Source organism: Apium graveolens, chromosome 7 (assembly GCF_009905375.1).
Source record: "Apium graveolens cultivar Ventura chromosome 7, ASM990537v1, whole genome shotgun sequence".
NCBI lineage: Eukaryota > Viridiplantae > Streptophyta > Magnoliopsida > Apiales > Apiaceae > Apium > Apium graveolens.
The window spans coordinates 104,725,423-104,745,391 of NC_133653.1; the positions used below are offsets into that span (position 1 = coordinate 104,725,423).

The 19,969-nt window shown below is 37.0% G+C and overlaps 1 protein-coding gene across 1 annotated transcript; it reads right to left on the reverse strand.

The window, feature by feature from the left end:
* Positions 1–12,998: 12,998 nt before the first annotated feature.
* On the reverse strand, positions 12,999–14,346 carry LOC141673931 (uncharacterized). The gene is made up of 2 exons (XM_074480659.1): positions 14,047–14,346; positions 12,999–13,016 (listed from the first exon to the last, which is right to left on the reverse strand). Exons 1-2 carry the CDS (start codon positions 14,344–14,346, stop codon positions 12,999–13,001), a joined length of 318 nt encoding a protein of 105 aa, XP_074336760.1.
* Positions 14,347–19,969: the final 5,623 nt, after the last annotated feature.

Consider the following 19,969-nt stretch of genomic DNA (forward strand, 5'->3'; position numbering starts at 1 on the left):
TAGTTTGTACTATGATTATTATCAAATAAAACCTTCTTTAAAGAAAGTTTATGTTGTTCCTTCTAGTATAAGTTCTGATAAGAAAACTGTTAACATAAAATCTGATGTTAAATCCGCTGCAAATGTTAACAAACCTAAAAAGGCCAAAGGATCCAAGCAAGTCTGGGTCCTTAAAACTAATAATTAGTGGTCTTTTTGATTGCAGGGCAACAGGAAAAATATTTTAGTTCTGGACAGTGGATGTTCAGGACATATGACTGGAAATAAAGCCCTGCTATCAGACTTTGTGGAGAAAGCTGGCCCAAGTGTTTCTTATGGAGATGGCAACATTGGAAAAACTTTGGGATATGGCAATATCAATCTTGGGAATGTCATTATTAAAGATGTAGCTCTGGTCTCAGGACTTAAACACAACTTACTGAGTATAAGTCAAATCTGTGACAGAGGTTATCATGTTGATTTCTTTGCAGAACATTGTGAAATAGTTAGTAAATCTAAAGGAAAAATTGTTCTGAAGGGATTCAGGCGTGGTAACATTTATGAAGCTAAGCTTTCAACAAGTTCTGATGGTTCTGCAATCTGTTTAGTGAGTAGAGCCTCAACTGAAGAAAGCTGGAATTGGCACAAGAAACTCTCTCATTTAAACTTCAACAAGATAAATGAACTGATCAAGAAAGATCTTGTGAGAGGACTGCCAAAATCAGTGTTTGTTCCTGATGGTCTTTGTGACTCATGTCAGAAGGCTAAACAAAGAAAATCTTCGTTCAAGAGCAAGACTGAATCATCAATTCTTGAGCCTTATTATCTGCTTCATGTTGATCTATTTGGTCCAGTGAATGTCATGTCTATTGCAAAGAAGAAATATGCGTTGGTCATAGTAGATGAGTTCACCAGATACACATGGGTGTATTTCTTGCACACAAAAAGTGAAACTGCATCTATCCTGATTGATCATGTCAAACATCTGGATAAATTGATCAAAGATTCTGTGAAAATTTTGAGGAGTGATAATGGCACTGAATTCAAGAATTTGATAATGGAAGAGTTCTGCAAAAATCATGGAATAAAGCAGGAATTTTCTGCTCCTGGAACTCCACAGCAAAATGGAGTTGTTGAAAGGAAGAATAGAACTCTAATTGAAGCTGCACGAACAATGCTTGAAGAAGCAAAGCTTCCAACCTATTTCTGGGCTGAAGCTGTGCAGACTGCTTGTTTTACTCAAAATACAACACTCATTAACAAGCATGGAAAAACACCATATGAGATGGTGAAGAACAAGAAGCCAAATCTCAAATACTTTCATGTATTTGGATGTAAGTGTTTTGTTCTCAAGACTCATCCTGAACAGCTATCCAAGTTTGATCTAAAAGCTGATGAGGGAATCTTTGTAGGATATCCACTTTCTACAAAAGCCTTCAGAGTCTATAATTTGAGAACAAAAGTGGTCATGGAATCTATCAATGTCTCTTTTGATGACAAGAAGATCACTGGACTTGAAGATTGCATTGATCATGATAAGCTGAGATTTGAAAATGAAGATTCATATTCTGATATCTCAAGTCCTGACAGTCTAAGTCCTGATACTGTAAATTCTGATGGATTAAACTCTGATGTTATTGAAACTGTGGTGACTACGTCAAAGGAAGATGCACCAATACAGGGGGAGCATACTCAAGATATTATCACATCTCAAGAAGCATCAGAACATACATCTGGCTCTTCAAATTCTGATTCGTCAAGTTCTGATAAGCCAAGTACTGACAGTGCTGAAAATCTAAATACTGAAGGATCCAACTCAGAGAGCATAGTTTCAGGGGGAGCATCAGAAAATGAAACCGAAGACAGCATGAATCATGGGGGAGCATCAGAAAATGAAACCGAAGACAGCATGAATCATGGGGGAGCATCCAGTTCTAGAGAAAATCTTCCATCTGCAAGGAAGTGGACAAAATCACATACACCTGATTTAATAATTGGAAATCCTGAGGCAGGTGTCAGAACTAGAACAGGTACTTCTAATGAATGTCTTTACAATTCTTTTCTCTCTCAGTCTGAGCCAAAGAAAGTGGAAGAAGCTCTTCAAGATGCTGATTGGGTGCAAGCAATGCAGGAAGAGTTGAATGAATTTGAAAGAAACAAAGTCTGGACCTTAGTGCCAAGACCCAAGAATAGATCGGTTGTTGGTACAAAGTGGGTATTCAGAAACAAAACTGACAGTGATGGCATAATTGTAAGGAACAAGGCAAGGCTGGTTGCAAAAGGATATTCTCAACAGGAGGGAATTGACTATGATGAAACATTTGCTCCAGTTGCTAGGTTAGAAGCCATAAGGATATTCATGGCTTATGCTGCTCACAAAAAGTTTACTGTCTTTCAAATGGATGTGAAAAGTGCTTTTCTCAATGGAGAATTGGAAGAGGAAGTATATGTTGAACAACCTCCAGGCTTTGTAGATTCCAAACATCCAGATTATGTCTACAGGCTTGATAAAGCACTTTATGGACTTAAGCAAGCTCCTAGAGCATGGTATGAGACTTTAGCTCAGTTTCTTCTGGAAAGTGGATTCAACAGAGGAACTATTGACAAAACATTGTTCTATCTCAACCATGGCAAGGACTTACTTCTGATCCAGATTTATGTTGATGATATTATTTTTGGGTCTCCAAATGACAAACTTTGCAAAAAGTTTGCCAACCTAATGCAGTCAAGATATCAGATGAGTATGATGGGAGAATTTAGTTATTTTCTGGGCCTTCAAGTCAAGCAGAGTGAAGAAGGAACTTTTATTTGTCAATCTAAGTACACCAGAAACTTGCTGAAGAAATTTGGAATGCAAGACTGTTCAAGTGCATCCACTCCCATGGCCACTGCAACAAAACTGGATAAGGATACTGGTAATTCAGTAGATATTACTGATTACAGAGGTATGATTGGCTCACTTCTCTATCTAACTGCTAGTAGACCAGATATCATGTTTGCTACCTGTCTTTGTGCAAGATTTCAAGCAGATCCAAGAGAACCTCACTTAACAGCTGTAAAAAGAATCTTTAAGTATCTTAAAGGAACAGCTGATCTAGGATTATGGTATCCTAGAGAATCAGATTTTAAATTAATAGGTTACTCAGATGCAGATTTTGCAGGTTGCAAAATTGACAGGAAAAGCACAAGTGGTAGTTGCCAATTTCTTGGAGGCAGGTTGGTTTCTTGGTATAGCAAGAAACAAAAGTTAATTTCCACATCAACTGCAGAAGCAGAGTATATTGCTGCAGGAAGCTGCTGTGCACAGATTCTCTGGATGAAGAATCAGTTACTAGATTATGGGTTAACGTATTTCAAAATCCCTATTTACTGTGATAATCAAAGTGCTATTGCTATGACAGGTAATCCAGTTCAACACTCTATGACAAAGCACATCAGCATCAGGTACCATTTCATCAGGGAACATGTGGATGAAGGTACAGTGGAATTGCATTTTGTTCCCACAGATCAACAAGTAGCAGATATCTTCACAAAACCACTGTGTGAAGCTACCTTTTCAAAATTGGTAAATGAACTTGGAATGATTTCAGGTTCTTTCTCTAAATCTGCTTAAACTTGTTCTATGTTATCAGACTTTATGATCAGTATTTACAGAATTAATCTCTTTGTATATTCTGTGCATTAATTGATAAATGTCTTTAAGTACTGACTGTTGTCTGATATATGTTTCTAAACTCTGATAAGTGATATGTCTGTTTCAGTAACTATTCTATCCTATGAGGATAACTGTGCTAGATACTGACCTACTAGTCTTCAATAAACAAATGATCCCATGAAAGAAGTAATTATTTCTGTGGAAATCTTATGACACAAGCAAATTCTGATAACTGAGCTTAGTTAAGTTTACTTTGTATATCTTATTACTAAGTCCCAAATTAGAATAATGCTACTCATCTGTTTAAGTTCTGATTCTAGTAAAACTGCTGAATGTACTAAGTGCTGATAAACCTCACTTATCAAAAGAAAAAGAAAAGAATCAAAGAATAATATCAGGTACTCCTTTGAGATCTAGAGTAAAAATGTGAATGGGACGACCCAAGTGCATTGCTGGTATTAAGTAAATATGCATTAGAAAAGCAAAATATTTTCTTGGTGACTTTTCACACTCTATGATTACTGGAGAAATACTCTGATAATAGCATAAATTCTGATAAACAGTCGTGACTCACTTACACTGAGAAGCCTCTGTAAAATAGAATTTCAAAAGATGCATAAAATTAGCACAAAAACAGTTGAGGTGGACTCATGCATGAACTCATTTATCAGTAGGTTTCAGGATAATGACAGTTCTTTAGCAAAATTTTAATTATGACTTATTTCTAAGATGTACTGAAGTAGATCAGACTTTACTCTTTGTCTGTTATTTAGCTTAATGCACACACACATCACTCCATATGAATGATGAAATTTCTGTGGTGGTCTATGTTATTTTAGATAAACAGTCATTGTGTCACTTCTGCACAAATTCTGAGGACAAGTTCTAGTTACACGTTCTGATGATTAAGTTCTGACGTTCATAACTAAGAACTTGTATGAGTATTTACTAAGATAGATATTCCTTGTTCGAGTTAAGACATTATGTTCTGATGACTGTTAAGTTCTGGTATAGGTCTAAGTTCTGATTTTTCAGTCTAACCCTTTACTTGACTTATCTGTGAGTAAAATTTGGTAACAGTCTCAGATTAATTTCGAAATGTTGAAGTGGAAGATTAATAGTCTATGGTTAAAACATAATGGCACTCGTCCTTGAACAGTTCACTCTTGTTATATGTGCCCATTCCTTTTCAATGACTGTTATTCTTTTTCAAAGTCTAGGGAGACGAGGTAGAATTAATTCTACCTGTCAGCATTAAATATCTTTGTGTCTCTTGGCATTCTCTTGCCTATATATGCAGCCACTTCACATTAGTCTTCTCATCACACTTGTATCACAAATTCAGTCTTGTTTTTCATTTACTATCACAAATGGCTGAATTTGGCTGGTTCTACAATTACGGTGATGAGACTGTGCATGTCTTTTTGAATGGAATTTCAACTCCCTACCCTATCACCAACATCCCTCACAATCTCTGGATTCAATTTCCAGAGGTTATCAAACGTGATCTGGTGGCCGTTCGAAGAGACCTTCACCTTCGTCGTATCCGTCAGCAAGAGCGAATCATTCGACTCGCTATCTTGTTTGTCGAAGATAGGAAGAGGAGGATGACTTAATCTCATCTTCTTCCTGTTCTTCTTCATCCTCAGCTTTGTCAGGCTTCTTAGCTAGGACTAAAGCTGTTGACGTTAGGATTAGAAGCTTAGGGAAAATCTTGTATTGATGTAATTTCTATTTCATATATGTATTGACTTGATATATTAATGAAAACTGTTTTTACTTCAAGATTTTGTCTCTGAGTTATTTTATCTGTGTTGTTAAATCCTGCTTGATATTCTGATGACCATTTAAATTTTGTCTTTATTTAAGTTCTGATTCTTTGTCAGCACTTATTCATCGAAATTATCTAGGTCATTTTTAACATGATTCATTTTCAGAATATTAATGTTGCAGTGAAAAATAATTCAATCAGTGCTAACGGTTTTAATTTTGAATTAAAACTGTGTCTCTTGATAACTGAAATGGTTTTTCCTTGAAACAAGGCAACTGGGTAAGTAATCATTCCTGTTTTCTCGAGCCCAGTAACTATCCGTTATTACTGCATGTCTGACAGGTGTCCAACGGTAACATTTTTTTCAGAGTATAAGAACAACAGAGAGAAGATTTCCTTAATCTTTTATTTTCTTTATACTTTATCTCTCTTCTTACTTTTACTCTCTTTCTCATTCTTTCTCACGTTGGTTTTTCATACAGACATTATCTCAAACACCTAACAGGCATACTTGAATTTCAATATTTTTTCACATGGCACCAAAGGATTTAATCATTGATGGAGCAAAGTTTGTTCCAAACAACTATGCTGCAATTCTTGATCATGCTGAAGCTCCATCTGAATTGCATTTTGTGCAAGATCTTCTTGCACATAGTGAGGTTGGGTACGCCTTAACTCAGCCTGAATTATTTTCAAGTCAACAAGTTCTGCGGTTCTGGAGGACTGGAGTTTATGATGATGGTGGTAAACGAGGAACTCCCAGTATTATCTTCCAAGTGGGTGATTCTTCCTATGTAGTCACTCCTGGTACAGTACGAAGAGCATTACATCTTCCAGAAGATTGTACTTTCTCTATACCAGAGGAATCAGAACTTCGGGGGTTAATGACTGATTTGGGATATGAAAAGAGTCTGACGAAACTTGGACAGTTGAAACGGGCTAATATCAGAAGAGAATGGAGTTTCTTCTTCGATTGCATCACCAAGGCTTTTGGCAACAAGTGTTCAAATTTTGATGCCATCCCAATTCTGAGTCAGCACATCGGGTATGCTATTATCCATCAAACTCATTTTGATTTTGCAACTGGAATAATTGGTTTTATTGGGGATAGGATGACAGAGGATCGAGATGTTGTTTATTTTGCTAGATTCTGTCAACTTATTTATACGTATTGTACTGCTGAACCCCAGTTAGTCAGCACTCAAACCCCACCTTTTAAGGTTGCAAAAAGGTACTTTAACGACCTGATAAATGCTGACACAAAGAAATCAATGGTGAGACAATTACAGATTCCTCAGTCTGTGAAACAGATTCTGGTAAATGCTGATCCAGCTACTTACAAATCTGTTTACTCAAATGTTAAACCAACTCACCATAACCAAAATCCATCAACCTCAGTTCCTACCTCTCATTCTACTCAACCTACCCTCAGAACTTATCTCAAATCCTATCTCTCCACTTCACAGAATGCTCAACCTTCTTCTTCAGCACCTACTGTGAAGCCTACATCCTCTAAGCCAAAGAGAACAAAGACTGTTCCTCAAACATCTCAGAAGAAGAGGAGGATTACTTTGAGAGATGAATCAGATTCTGAGGTTCAGATTCCATCTTCAGAACCTATGACTGATGAAGCTGATAAGGCAACTTCTCAGAAGGATTCTGCAATTGGGGGTTCTAGGCTTCTCAAGAGGCTTCGACGTATGACGGTTCCTGCAACTCCCAAGGAATCCAAATCAACAAGAAAGTACAAGAAACAGAGGGCACAGAGGCCAGTTTCAGATGATGAGGAGGAAGCAGCTAAGGAAGGGGATCAGGAATCTCTGATCTCACAAGACAAGGAATTTGCTCCAGTCACTTCTTCTCCATCAACTCCATCTCAGGAACCTGTATCTGACAAGGCTAATTCACCTTCTATATCTCTTGTTGATCCAGGCACAAGTGCTGAAATTGATATTCAGAACTTGGTTGTGCCTGAAATACTTTTCTTAGAAGCTCCAACAGCAAATAATCCTTCCACAACACCTGTTACTGATGCTGTTCAAACTCCTGAGTTATCACTAACACCTTCTCTGCATCAAGATGATGATCAGATTTTAGGTGAGCATCAGGATATGGCTGTTGATCAGAACTTAGTATCAGATCAGCAATTAGAGGATGTTGAAGCCTCCATTGCTACTCATACAGTTGTCTTATCAGAAGATACTGATTCTTTAAGTTCTGATGCTGCAAATGTTGGAGATACTGGTGAAGCTGCTACAACTGTAGATGCTGATGCAGCAGGTCCTTCAGGACATACTCCTCCACTGACTCTTCCTAAGTCTGAACTGCTAAAGGAGTTTGTTATCAGGGATACACCAGTACCTTGGAGTGAAACTCCTGCAGGTCAGGAGTGGACTAAGGAATGGAACTCAGTTTCATGTGTTCCAAATGCTTTACATCTTGCTGAGCACTTGACTAAAGCTAATGAAATGTTACATTCTGATGATTTTAAAATTCAGCTTAGAGTCACTGCATTGAGTACTAAACATCTACAAGGTCTTCATTCCAACACTCATGCAGAGCTACACAAGATTCAGGAGAACTTTATTAAACAGGAACAAGTTTGGAAACTTGATAAGAAAAAGTTCTTCCAACCTACCATTGACAGGGTTGCTTATATTGAGAAAACTCAAGAGAAGCAACAAGCTCAGATTGATCAAATTCTGACAAATCAAGCTTCTCAGCAATCGCAACTTACTGAAATCCAGACCTCAGTGGAACTACTTATCTCTCTTTTATTACCTGCTGATGCCAAAAAGGGGGAGAAGGTAATTAAGTCCAAATGCAAAACCAACAAGTCACTGCAAGGAAAGGATGATGGAAAAGATGACCAAGGAAACTCTGGAATGGGTAGTGGTCATAGTCAAGGTAGAAGGTTTACATCAAGACAAGCTAGTCACAGAACAAGTTCTGATACTGGGAAAAGAATAAGTTCTGCTGCTGGTAAAAGGATAAGTTCTGATGAACTTCTAGATCTTGATGAGGAAATGTCAAGACAGTTATTTCTTCAAGAAAATCCAGGGATGGACTTGGAAAGTTTAAAGGAAGAAGAAGCCAGACTTAAATCAGAGAAAGTCACATCTAAATCTGAAGCTTCTGGTAAAAAGTTACTTCCAAAACCTAAAGGCATTGTGATCAAAGAAAGGATACATACTGAAGAAACTTTGGCTAGATCACAACCACAGATAGATCCAAGATCCAAAGGTAAAGAAAAGGTTGGTGAACCTATCAAGCCTTATGTACCTCCTGAGGAAGAAGAAATTACTGATGGAAAAGATAATCTTGCTCTGACTTCAAGAAAAGTTCTTAAAACAACCTCTGACATGGCTCAAGTTGTTCAGAGTCAAGAAATTGTAAGTTCTGATATTCAGAAGAAGCAAGTAACCTCTGACAGTGCTCAAGTTAACTTGATATCAGAAAATAAATCTAAAACACTCCTACCAGGATTCACTAAAGCAAAACAGACTCAATCTTTGAAGACTATTTCAAGTGGTTTTGAAGCAAGAGTAGTTACTGGAAAGGAAGCTAGAGATAAAACTGGATTGGGAAGTGCTGATGAAAGAAGAGTACACAACACTACCGATGATCCAACTTCCTTGAGTGAACCAGGTATTGGAGCAACTCCTGAGAGATTGAATCAACTAGAATCTGTACAGATGGTTTACCATACCTACTTGAAAGAATACATCATGTTGTATTTCATGACAGATGGTAGGGTTTATCATATAAGACAAAATGCCATTCCGTTGAAGTATTTTGAAGAATTGGAGCATGTATTGTTCTTACTTCAAGTGGATGACAGAATAACAGAGACTGCTGCAAACTACTTAAAGGAACAGATTCAGAGACAGAAAAGACTTTATTCTGTTAAGTCTGACAGCAGATATGTTCCAAAGTACAGAAATCACAATGGTGATATTGTTGATATGAAGCCTAATACTGCACAGATCAGAACATATCTTGGTATTAAGGGGCTTGAATTCAATCTAGAGTCTAATAAAGCTTATGTCATAAGACTAGATCGGGAGTTGAGAAAAGCAAAGATTAATGATCTCGGAGCTGCAATATTTCAAACTGGTGAAGATACTGCAGAGCTTAAAGATGTCAAACGGAGAATGATTGATGAACTCAGATATGCTGAGAAATGTTTGTTGAAGAATTATCTCAGAACAACTCCTGACATCAGAGAGATCAGAAAATGATGAAGCCAAGTCGAAGATCTACAACTGCTTAAATTCTGATATTTATACAGATTGAAGTTGTTATCAGAAGTTGAATTGGTAAAAACTTTAAGGACTGTAAGTTGTAGTTATCTTGTCTATTTCTCATGCATTTGTACTTAATGTTTTTGACATCATCAAATATCTGTTAAACTTGTATATTTTGTTAATTTACAAGTTGGGGGAGATTGTTAGATATATTTGATAATGTCATGGCTAATATGTTTTATGTTTAGATTTCAGATCTTATTTGAACAGAACAAATCAGTACTTAACTGATCAGTACTTATACTGGAAGTCAGAACTTAAGAGATATCAGTACTTATGTTATCAGGAGATAGATATCAGAACTTAAGTGCTGAAGGACGATCAGATAAGGACAGTAGCTGATTAAAGTTAAGAAGATCAAGATAAACATAAGAAGAGATATGCATGAAGAAGGAATTCCGTGAAGAATGGAATACTTGGAATAGAAGATATCTGATTGATATATTTTAGGAAGCAGAATTATATTCCATATCAATTAGCGAATATCTTGTAACTGTGTAGTATATAAACACAGACATAGGGTTTACACTATAAGTGTTATCATTATCGAGAATATTATTTAATATAACTCTAGCAGCTCTCGTGATATTTTGTTCATCACTGAGAGATAACAGTTCCAGATTGTAACAGAGGTTATTGTTTAAATAAAGTTTGTTTTCTGTTACATAAGTTCTTGAAGTTTGATTTGATTGTAATAAACACTGTATTCACCCCCTCTACAGTGAAAGTGTGACCTAACAAGAATTATCAATGCTTGTTTTATTCTTCATAACTTTTTTAGGGAAGAAAAAATGGAAGAAAGAAACTTTATGCAAGAAGTAGAAAGAGACTTGTTAAGATCGGAAAACATTGATGAAGAAGACGAGGAAAATGACTACATTTCAACTGCACGATCAACAAATGAATGGAACGAGTTTAGGGATGATCTAGCCAAGAAAATGTTTGAAGAATATGTATCACGAAGGACTTGAGCTATATAAAACTTAGTTTATCTATCTATTCTGCTTTCTTTCTGGACTATAAATAACTTGTTTGTTTAATTTTGTATGAACTTGTGTAGTTTTTAAGAGGTTTCTGAATGGACAAGTTGACGAGTTCGAGATGCTGAAAAGTTTACCGGATGATAAAAAATTGGGATGGATCTTGTTGCTTATTAATGATTAGTTTGTTTAAACATAGATTGTGTTAAAAAAATTCTGTAGATGATTGTTTATTGATGGATTTTAAATATCTAATTTGAAATGAAATTCTAGTTTTTGCCAAACAGGATTATGAATTTGAAATTCAGGATTTGAAATTCTTATAATTACCAAACAAGTTATTTGAATTTAAAATTTCGGAATTCAATTCTAGCAATTGAATTTCAATATTTTAAATGAAATTCGCGTTTCCAAACGCAATCTAAAATCACTCACTCATGGCAAATCCAACAGTGCAAAAAGTCAAAATGGGAAACTCATTTTGGGTCGGAGGGTCAAAATGAGAAACTCATTTTGTGACGGAGGGAGTAACGGTTAACCAGTCCCCGCCTAATGGCAAATCCAACAGTGATCCAAATATCCAAATTTGGGGCAGATTACCCCAAATTTCATTTCAACAGTGATCTAAATGGTGATCCAAATTTGGATCAGTGAACAGTAGTGATCCAAATTTGAATCACTTGGTTTAATATAAAATAATGATTTTGTTATTTGTAGTTTATGAAATTTTAAATTAATTTTTGATTATTTAATTATATAATTAATAATAGAATATAATTAATAGTTAACAAAATTTGTTTTTAAAATAAAACTTAAAATAATGAGAAAATATTATTTCATTAGAATTTAAAAATAACAAATAAAGAAATACATATTACACTTAGAGATGCATTAATTGAATATTTGTGGGAAGAATGTACTAATTCGGAAAATTAGTGTATATTAACTGTATTGTCAGAAATCCGGGTACCTCACTATTAGTCCACGCTTGTAGCCGCATATTGTCAGAAATATAAAATCCAAATTTGGGGCAGATTATATCAATTTTTTTTCCCAACAGTGATCCAAATTTGAATCACTTGGTTTAATATAAAATAATAGTTTTATTATTTATAGTTTTTATTATTTTAAATTAATTTTTGATTTTTAATTATATAACAACAAAATTTATTTTTAAACTAAAACTTGAAATACTGAGAAAACATGATTTTATTAAAATTTAAATAAAAGTATCTGGAAGAGTCAAAATTACCGGACCCAAAAGTTGAGACTATTCCGATTGATGAATTTACTCGATTCCAAGAATTCATAAACCTTTTAAAAAAAATAAAAAATAAAGAGACACATATTACCCTTAGAGATGCATTAATTGATTATTTGTGGGAAGTAGTGTGTATCAATAATATTTTGTATGTTAATTATTGCAATGAATGTGTTTTTCGTGAATTAAATGCATAATTTTAATATTTTTATGTATATTAATTTTTTTTATTTAATTAATTTATGAAATTTTATAAAAATTGTTAATAATGGTTAAACTATAAATTTAAGATAAAATTGTTTAATATGACATTTATATATTATTATATGTGAAAAGTCATTTGAATCAAATATTTAAATCAAAGAATTGTTCAAAAATTTAAATCAGTATTTAATCAGTTGATGATCTAAATTTGAATTTTTGAATAACCGTTGGAGATGACATTATGCCCATACTTCCCATCTCTTAAACTTCTTGCTTTTCACTGTATTTTCTTCTCATTTTTATGGGAACATGTGCTTGATCAATGATCATCATCATCTCCATATTCTTCACCCTCTTTTACACTTTTACTGTGTTGTGCAACTTGTGTTGCACCTTTTCTCTGCCTTTATATTTCGATCTATACAAATACATGAAGTATATCGAAAATCGCAACTGAATTTTAAATCAGAAAATCAAATTTCTTCATTCTTAAATGTAGTATTGCTGATAAGAATCTGTAAAGATTTTAATTTAGATCCTGAATAAAATTGAATTATTGATGAAAGATTTATTGATTACCCTAAATATGAGCCATATTTATTTGAGGAACAATATTTTGTATTGATACTTATTTTTCTAATCTTTTACAAGTAGGTCAAATATGCTCTATTTATAGGGAGTTCCAAGTGGTCTTTTTCCCTTATAATTGGGTCTCTATTGGACTATCTATTACAAACTTATATCCTACAGTCCTATTTATGATCTTTACTTTAATCCTTTATTCTCAGGCCCAATATTTATCCCCCGCGAACATTGTTATAACATTTTTAGATTTACTGCTTCAGTTCCTAATTATGACCTGCACAAGGGTATAAAAAAGTAAACAGAAAAATAAAATGTTAAAATTTTATCTATTTTTTAAATGTCGCGTTTTTGTTAGATATATGCATGTGTTTTTATTCGTTCTTCCCTCTTTTATTATTTTATTATCACTATATAATTATATATGTAGGTAAGGCAGGAGTATGTAAAAATAGTAATGCAAGATGTGTTGATTTAAATATGAGAAGTCTTTTCATCTTCCTTCTCTTTTATCAAACGGGCGCTATAGTGTTTTTAAAAGGTTGTATCTTCTCACCGGCCTCTCCACTTCTCCTGTAAGTTCTTTTCAATCTAATTGTTTTTGTTTTAGTTAAACCTTTAAAGTCATAGATTTAAGTTCTAAATTACATTCTCCATCTTTGAATCTTGAGTGTTTGAGTTGCTTACATGATTGTTTAATCACGCATGCCTTTTTAAAGAAGGTGGAGGCCTCGCTGGTCGAAGGAACAAAAAGATGCGAGGCTCTAGAGGCTGAGGTTACCGCCCTTCGTGAAAAGAGTGAGTCTTTGGAAACAGAAAATTTGAAATTGAAGTTGGAAGTAGGAAATGGGGTCGAGGAGATAACTGGTTATGTAATAATATCGTTATTAATCCAATTTTGTGTATGAAGTGGGAGATTTGGTTTTACTATCTACTTGTTATTTCCTTTTTAGGCTAAGATGTCTCTTCTCCTTCTTTTTATCATCATGTCGTTCTTTGGTGACATAGGATGTTTTGATTCGCTGATCTCTTGTTATTTTCAGACTTAAAACTTACTCATAAGCAATATTTTCCAGTAATAAAATAAAACGGAAAGATTTTTGTTTTGACGGGAATCTCATATCAACTCCTTTTCATTAAAACTAAATTTTATAGTCTACATTGACTTTCTTATTTTCATTCCCCCAACTTAAATAACTTAACTACTGAAAATATTTCTTCAAATGGATAGCGTTCCAAGCTTTCTTGATTGGTGTTCCCTCAAGTGTCTACAGACGATAGGTTCCCGGCGCCACGACCCCCGTTACCTGATAAGGTCCTTCCCATGGGGCTTTAAACTTTCCCGTGATGGCGGGCTGTGAAGCTGCCGACTCTCGAAGAACTAGATCCCCAACAAGAAACTGCTTAACCTTTACTTTTTTGTTGAAATAAGCTGATGTGCGCGCTTGCTGCTGGAGGACTCTCATTGCTGCCTCATCCCTGATTTCTTCCATAAGAACATTGTGAAGTTGGATTCCTTCTTGCGAGGCTTCGGAATCAAAATATTCGACCCTTGGTGAGTTGAGAGACACTTCAACAGGTGAAACTGCTTCCAAGCCAAAAGCCATTTTAAAAGGGGATATGCCTGTTGCACTCCTAGGGGTCGTTCTATAGGACCAGAGAACATTTGGTAACTCATCGACCCATGGCCTTGGAAGTTCATCGACCCTTTTCTTGAGACCTTGTAAAATTATCTGATTAGAAACTTCAACCTATCCATTGGCCTGGGATATGCCACCGAGAATTTGAGGTAATTGATCTTAAGTTGTGAAAGTGTTTCGACAAACTTTTCTCCTACAAATTGGGTTCCATTGTCAGTGACCACGATTCTTGGTACCCCGAACTTGTATACAATGTGCTCCATCCGAAATTCAATCATCTCCTTCTCTCGAATCTTAGCCAGGGGTCGGGCTTCTATCCACTTTGTTGCGTAGTCAACAGCCACGACGATGTATTGAACTTGATTTTTGGATTTTGGGAAGGGACCCACGATGTCTATACCCTATTGATAGAAAGGAGAAGGGTTGACAACCGGGATCATTTTCACCGAAGGCTGATGAGATACTGCTCCATATATTTGACATGATTTATATTTTCGCACAAAATCTTTGCAGTCTCTTCGCATCGTGGGCCAAAACAAACCCTGTCTCATTATTTTAAGAGCTAAGTTCTTTATACCTAAATGATCGCCGCAAATTCATGTATAGACTTTAACTATCGAGGTGTGGGACTCTTCTGGTCCCAAGCATCGGAGTAGCGGCTCCACAAGACCCCGTCGATATAATTTGTTTTCTAGCACACAATAATTTTTTTCTTGTATGATATGGCTCTATCTTCACCCTTTTCTAGTGGCAACTTGTTCTGCAAGATGTATTCCAAAATAGGTTGACGGCAATCTGCAATGTAGGAGATCTCATTAACTTTCAGCATGTCAGGGTGTGGAGTATCCATATCAACAGAGGGAACACTTCGCTCCTCGACCTAAATCGCCTCTGTCGTTGCAACAAAGGACGATGCTAATTTGGACAAGGCGTCGGCCCATTGATTGTCTTCCCTGCAAATGTTCTTGATTGTCCATGACGATATTTTTTTAGCAGAGACATGTCCAGACTTAAATATGTCGACATTTGATCATCGTGTACCTTAAACTCACCTTGTAACTGTTTGGCGACAAGTTGAGAATCGCCAAATATTTCTAAGATTTTCACTTCCAACTCGATCGCTAGGCGTAGCCTGCTAACAAAGCTTCGTACTCGGCAATATTGTTTGTTACCGGAAATGAGAACTTCAAAGCTTGTTGTATTTTGAAGCCCTCTGGACTGATTAAAATCACGCATGTGCCCCCTGATGTTGCTCTTGAGGATCCGTCGATGTAAAGAGTCCAAGCCTTCTGTGGGAATGATGTTTCCTCAGTTATAGGATTGTCAAATTTACATTCTATAACAAAAATCTGATAGGATTTGGGACTTCATTGCACTCCGGGGTAGATATTCGATGTGAAATTGGCTAAGTTCCACCGTCCAAGCGGCGAGACGCCCTGTCATATCCGGCTTGTGCAAGATGCGCTTCGAGGGTTGGTCAGTCATAACCTTTATAAAACGGCCTTGGAAATAGTGACGGAGCTTCCTGCTTGCTATAATGAGGGCATAAACTAGTTTCTCCACATGTGGATAACGAGTTTCTGCATCTTTCAGAGTATGGCTGACATAGTAAACTGGGGCTTCACGCCCCTCGACATCTTTGACCAGAACGAAGGTTACCGACCCATCGGAGGCTGAGATGTATACTTTTAAAGTTTCACGAGGTAGTGCTCTTGCTAAAACCGGTGAGCTTGTTAAGAAAGTTTTCAGCGCTTTAAAGCTTTCTTTATACTGATCATCCCATATTAACTTCTTGTTCTTTGAAGCCTCTTTGATAACCTTGAAAAAATGACTGCATTTTTTAGAGGCCTGTGGTATGAACCGCCGAAGGGCCACTATACATCCAGTGAGATGCTAAACCTCTTTGATGGTCGAAGGGTCTTTCATTTCAAAAATGGCTTTTATTTGCGAGGGGTCAGCCTCGGTCCCCCGTTGGGAGACAAGAAATCCCAAGAATTTTCCAGATGTTAGGCCAAAAGAACACTTTAACGGATTCAATCACATGTTATTACGACGAACATTTTCAAAGGTCTCTCAAACATCGATGGTATGACCGCTTGAAAATTTCGATTTTGTTATCATATCGTCGACATACACCTCGAGGTTCGGACCCAACTGATTTTTAAATATTTCATCCATCATGCGCTGAAATGTTGCACCGACATTGATTAAACCAAAAGGCATGTTCCGATTGCGAAGACACCTTGATGTGTGATAAACGCCGTTTGTTCCCAATCTTGATCATTCATCCTGATTTGGTTGTAACCTGAGAACGCGTCCATGAAAGATAACAGTTCATGACCAACCGTTGCGTCGATAAGTTGATCTATATTCGGCAAATGATAATAATCCTTAGGGCATGCTCTGTTAAGGTCAGAGTAATCGACACACATTCTCCATTACTTTTCTTCACCAGGACAACATTATCAATCTAAGTAGGAAATTTCACAGGCTCGATGAAACGGGCAACTAACAGTTGATCAAGCTCTTCATCGATAGCTCGACGTTTTTCTTCTGAGAATGTGCGCTTCTTTTGTCTGACAAGATTTTTTTGGCAGTCGACATGCAAGGAGTGTCTCGCTACGTCGGTTGGAATTCCAGGCATGTCGGATGCTGACCATGCAAATATGTCTGAGAACTCTCGAAGCAACCTTGTTAATTCATCTTTTATCCGAGGACTCAAATCTTTTCCCATTTTAACTGTTTTTCCAGGGGAATTCTCATATATCGCCACATCGATCGTTTTATCGACAGGTGAGAATGAGGGATCCCTGGGAATGTCGATGATGCTATTGGGGTCTATCTGAACGACTTTGTTGACAGATTGAGAATTGTTATATTGCTTCTTATGCACGACGGTAGTGAAGTAGCATTGTCTTGACACCGTTTGGTCACCACACATCTCTCCCACTCCAAACTCAGTCGGGAATTTCATCTTCAAATGAGGAATCGACGTAGTGGCTTCCAATGCCGAGATTGTCGTTTGACCTAGTATGGCATTGTGGCTTGAGTTTGTACTTATTACGTGAAACTTAACTATCTTCCAAACTTGGCAAGGCATCATGCTGAAAAGCCCCGACAAGTCAATTGTTCCGACCACTTTTACCTCATTACCCTTGAAGCCATAAAGAAGCGAAGGGGTATTTTCTAGCTTTCTATCCTCTGTATCCATTCACGCTAAGGCGTGATGATAGAGGATGTCGATGGAACTACCATTATCGACAAGGATCTTTTTTACTGTGTTACTGCTGATTTTGGCGATGATAACCAGCACATCTTGATGACCTCGTATGATGTTTGGAGCATAATCCTCGTCCAAGAAGGATATGACGAGAGATGGAGATGGTTTGTATCTCCTAGGACATTGAGGATTAACGTTACACACCTCTCGAGCGTATGACTTACGAGAGTTGTTTGACATGCCTCCAGAGGCGTAAACCCCGAAAATTACATCGACTACTATGTCATCTTGTCTTTGATGAGTCTGACCCTGTCCTTCAATATAATGGACGAAATGGCCTTTTCTGATTTTGGATTCAATGAGATTGCTTAGTTGGTAGCATTGCTTTGTAGTGTGTCAGGTTCTGTCTTTAAAATTGCCAAAATCGTTGCTTTATTGACAGTGAGTTTGGTAAACTCTTTATCTTTTCTGTCACGGGGCTGCCATTTTCGATCTGAAATAGACCGTCGTTGGTATTCCTGATCTCTCGGAGTTCGATGTTCTTCCTTTCCACCATCTCTTCTCGATGGCGAACGTCGAGGGGATTTAGAGTTATATCTTCACGATCTCGGGGTCCGGGGACTATGAGTTCTTGACCTGTCATACTTGTAGGTAGAGCGTCGCGAAGATCTTATACTACCCACTGTTTCTTGGAGTGTCATTCGGTGTTCAACAATTTGAAATTCCGCATGAAGATGTTGGGGATGTTTTTCTATGAGTTCTTCTAGTAAAATGTTGTGTCGGCTTCCATCAATGCCTGCTGCTAAATAATTCACCGCCAAAGGCTCTTTTAGGTCTGTTATCTTAGATATAGCTTGAGAAAATGACCTAAATAGCTTCTCAGGGATTCGGCAGGCCTTTGACGCATCGTAATCAAAGATGCCGTGATTTTGCCCCCTTTGTAGTTGCTTGAAAATCTTGTCTGAAATTTAGTCTTCAATGTAGTCCAAGAGTCGATTGACCTAGATGGGAGATTGTTATACCAAGTAGGGTTGTGTCCTGTAAGCATGTAGAGAAGAATTGGCAACGGGCGACTTCTGAGTGTCTGTAAAATGCCATTCGACCGTCAAAGGTGTTAAGGAATCCCGATGGGTAGGTTGATCCATCAAATTGGTCGAGTGTCGGAGTTTTCAGAGGCCTGTCTATCTTAGCTTTTTCAATGCTTCGAGAGAGAGGGCTTTCCACCGGGGCTTCGAATCTTGATTAAGTTCAAACTAGATCACGCAACTGAGCCATATCTTCCTGCATTTTCAGGAACTCATCCTGTGATATCGAGTCTGTTGACATCGACCTTTGCGGGGTTTCCCATGAAGAGATTGTCTTGGGGTGTCGGGGTCTTGAATATATAGACTCAATAGAAACCTCCTCTTCATCATAATAGTAATCCTCATCATTGATAAGTGGTATTTTATACCACTTAGAATGTCTTATAATAGCTTAAATTGGTGTCTTGAAATCAAGTATTTTGTGTATTTGATGCGTTTTTCTTGTGTTTGTGCATTTCAGGGTATTAGTTGCATTTCGGGAGAGAATTCATCAATAATAAGCCTTGACATGTGTTCAGCATTGCAAGTGGGAAGATAGGAGCAGAATGCAGCGAAGAATCAGAGCAAAATAGATCATTTTTCCAGAAGAGGTCTGAGCGCCCGCTCAGCTCTGCTGAGCGGCCGCGCAGGAAGCTGAGCGCCCGCTTAGGAAAGCTGAGCGGCCGCGCAGGGTCGTAATTTTAGATTTATTATTTTAGACTTCTATTTCTGTTTGGCTTCCAACTTCTGAGCTATCTGGGTTTTATGGGACTCCTATATAAGTAGATTTCAGAGACGTTTCACAGAGGTTGGATCGTAGTATTAATCAAGGAGCGAAGGAGATAAGGAAGAAGACCGTTTTAGCACACCACAACGAAGAGGAAGCATATTTTCTTGTGATTCTTTATTTTGTTGTAACGTTGGATGCTAGTTTTCTTTACTTTAAACCTATTTACTCCTGTGATGTACTCTAATTTAATATAAGTAGTTTTAGTTATTATTCTCTTGTGTTTATTTATCATGTTTTCACCCATGATGACGATGAGTGCTGGCATGGGCTAATCGTGATCATGGGGTCGTAACGGATTTACTATGGAATTCTTTAGTTAGTTGTTTAATACCTTAGTGTGTGATGATTGTATGATATCTAGTATTGGTTGTGCGTATTCGTCTTATGTGTGTCGCGAACATATAAGATAGGGTGTTAATCTCTTGTGAAGCGACGGTGGATCTTGAGATTTAGAACTTGCCATGCTAGCATAGGTTCATGTATGAATATGCATGATTAGTGGGTAACTCTAACCGT

Bases quoted from the DNA above. Each gene is read 5' to 3' on its own strand.
- LOC141673931 (XM_074480659.1), bottom strand. From the start codon at position 14,346: ATGGCTTTTGGCTTGGAAGCAGTTTCACCTGTTGAAGTGTCTCTCAAC.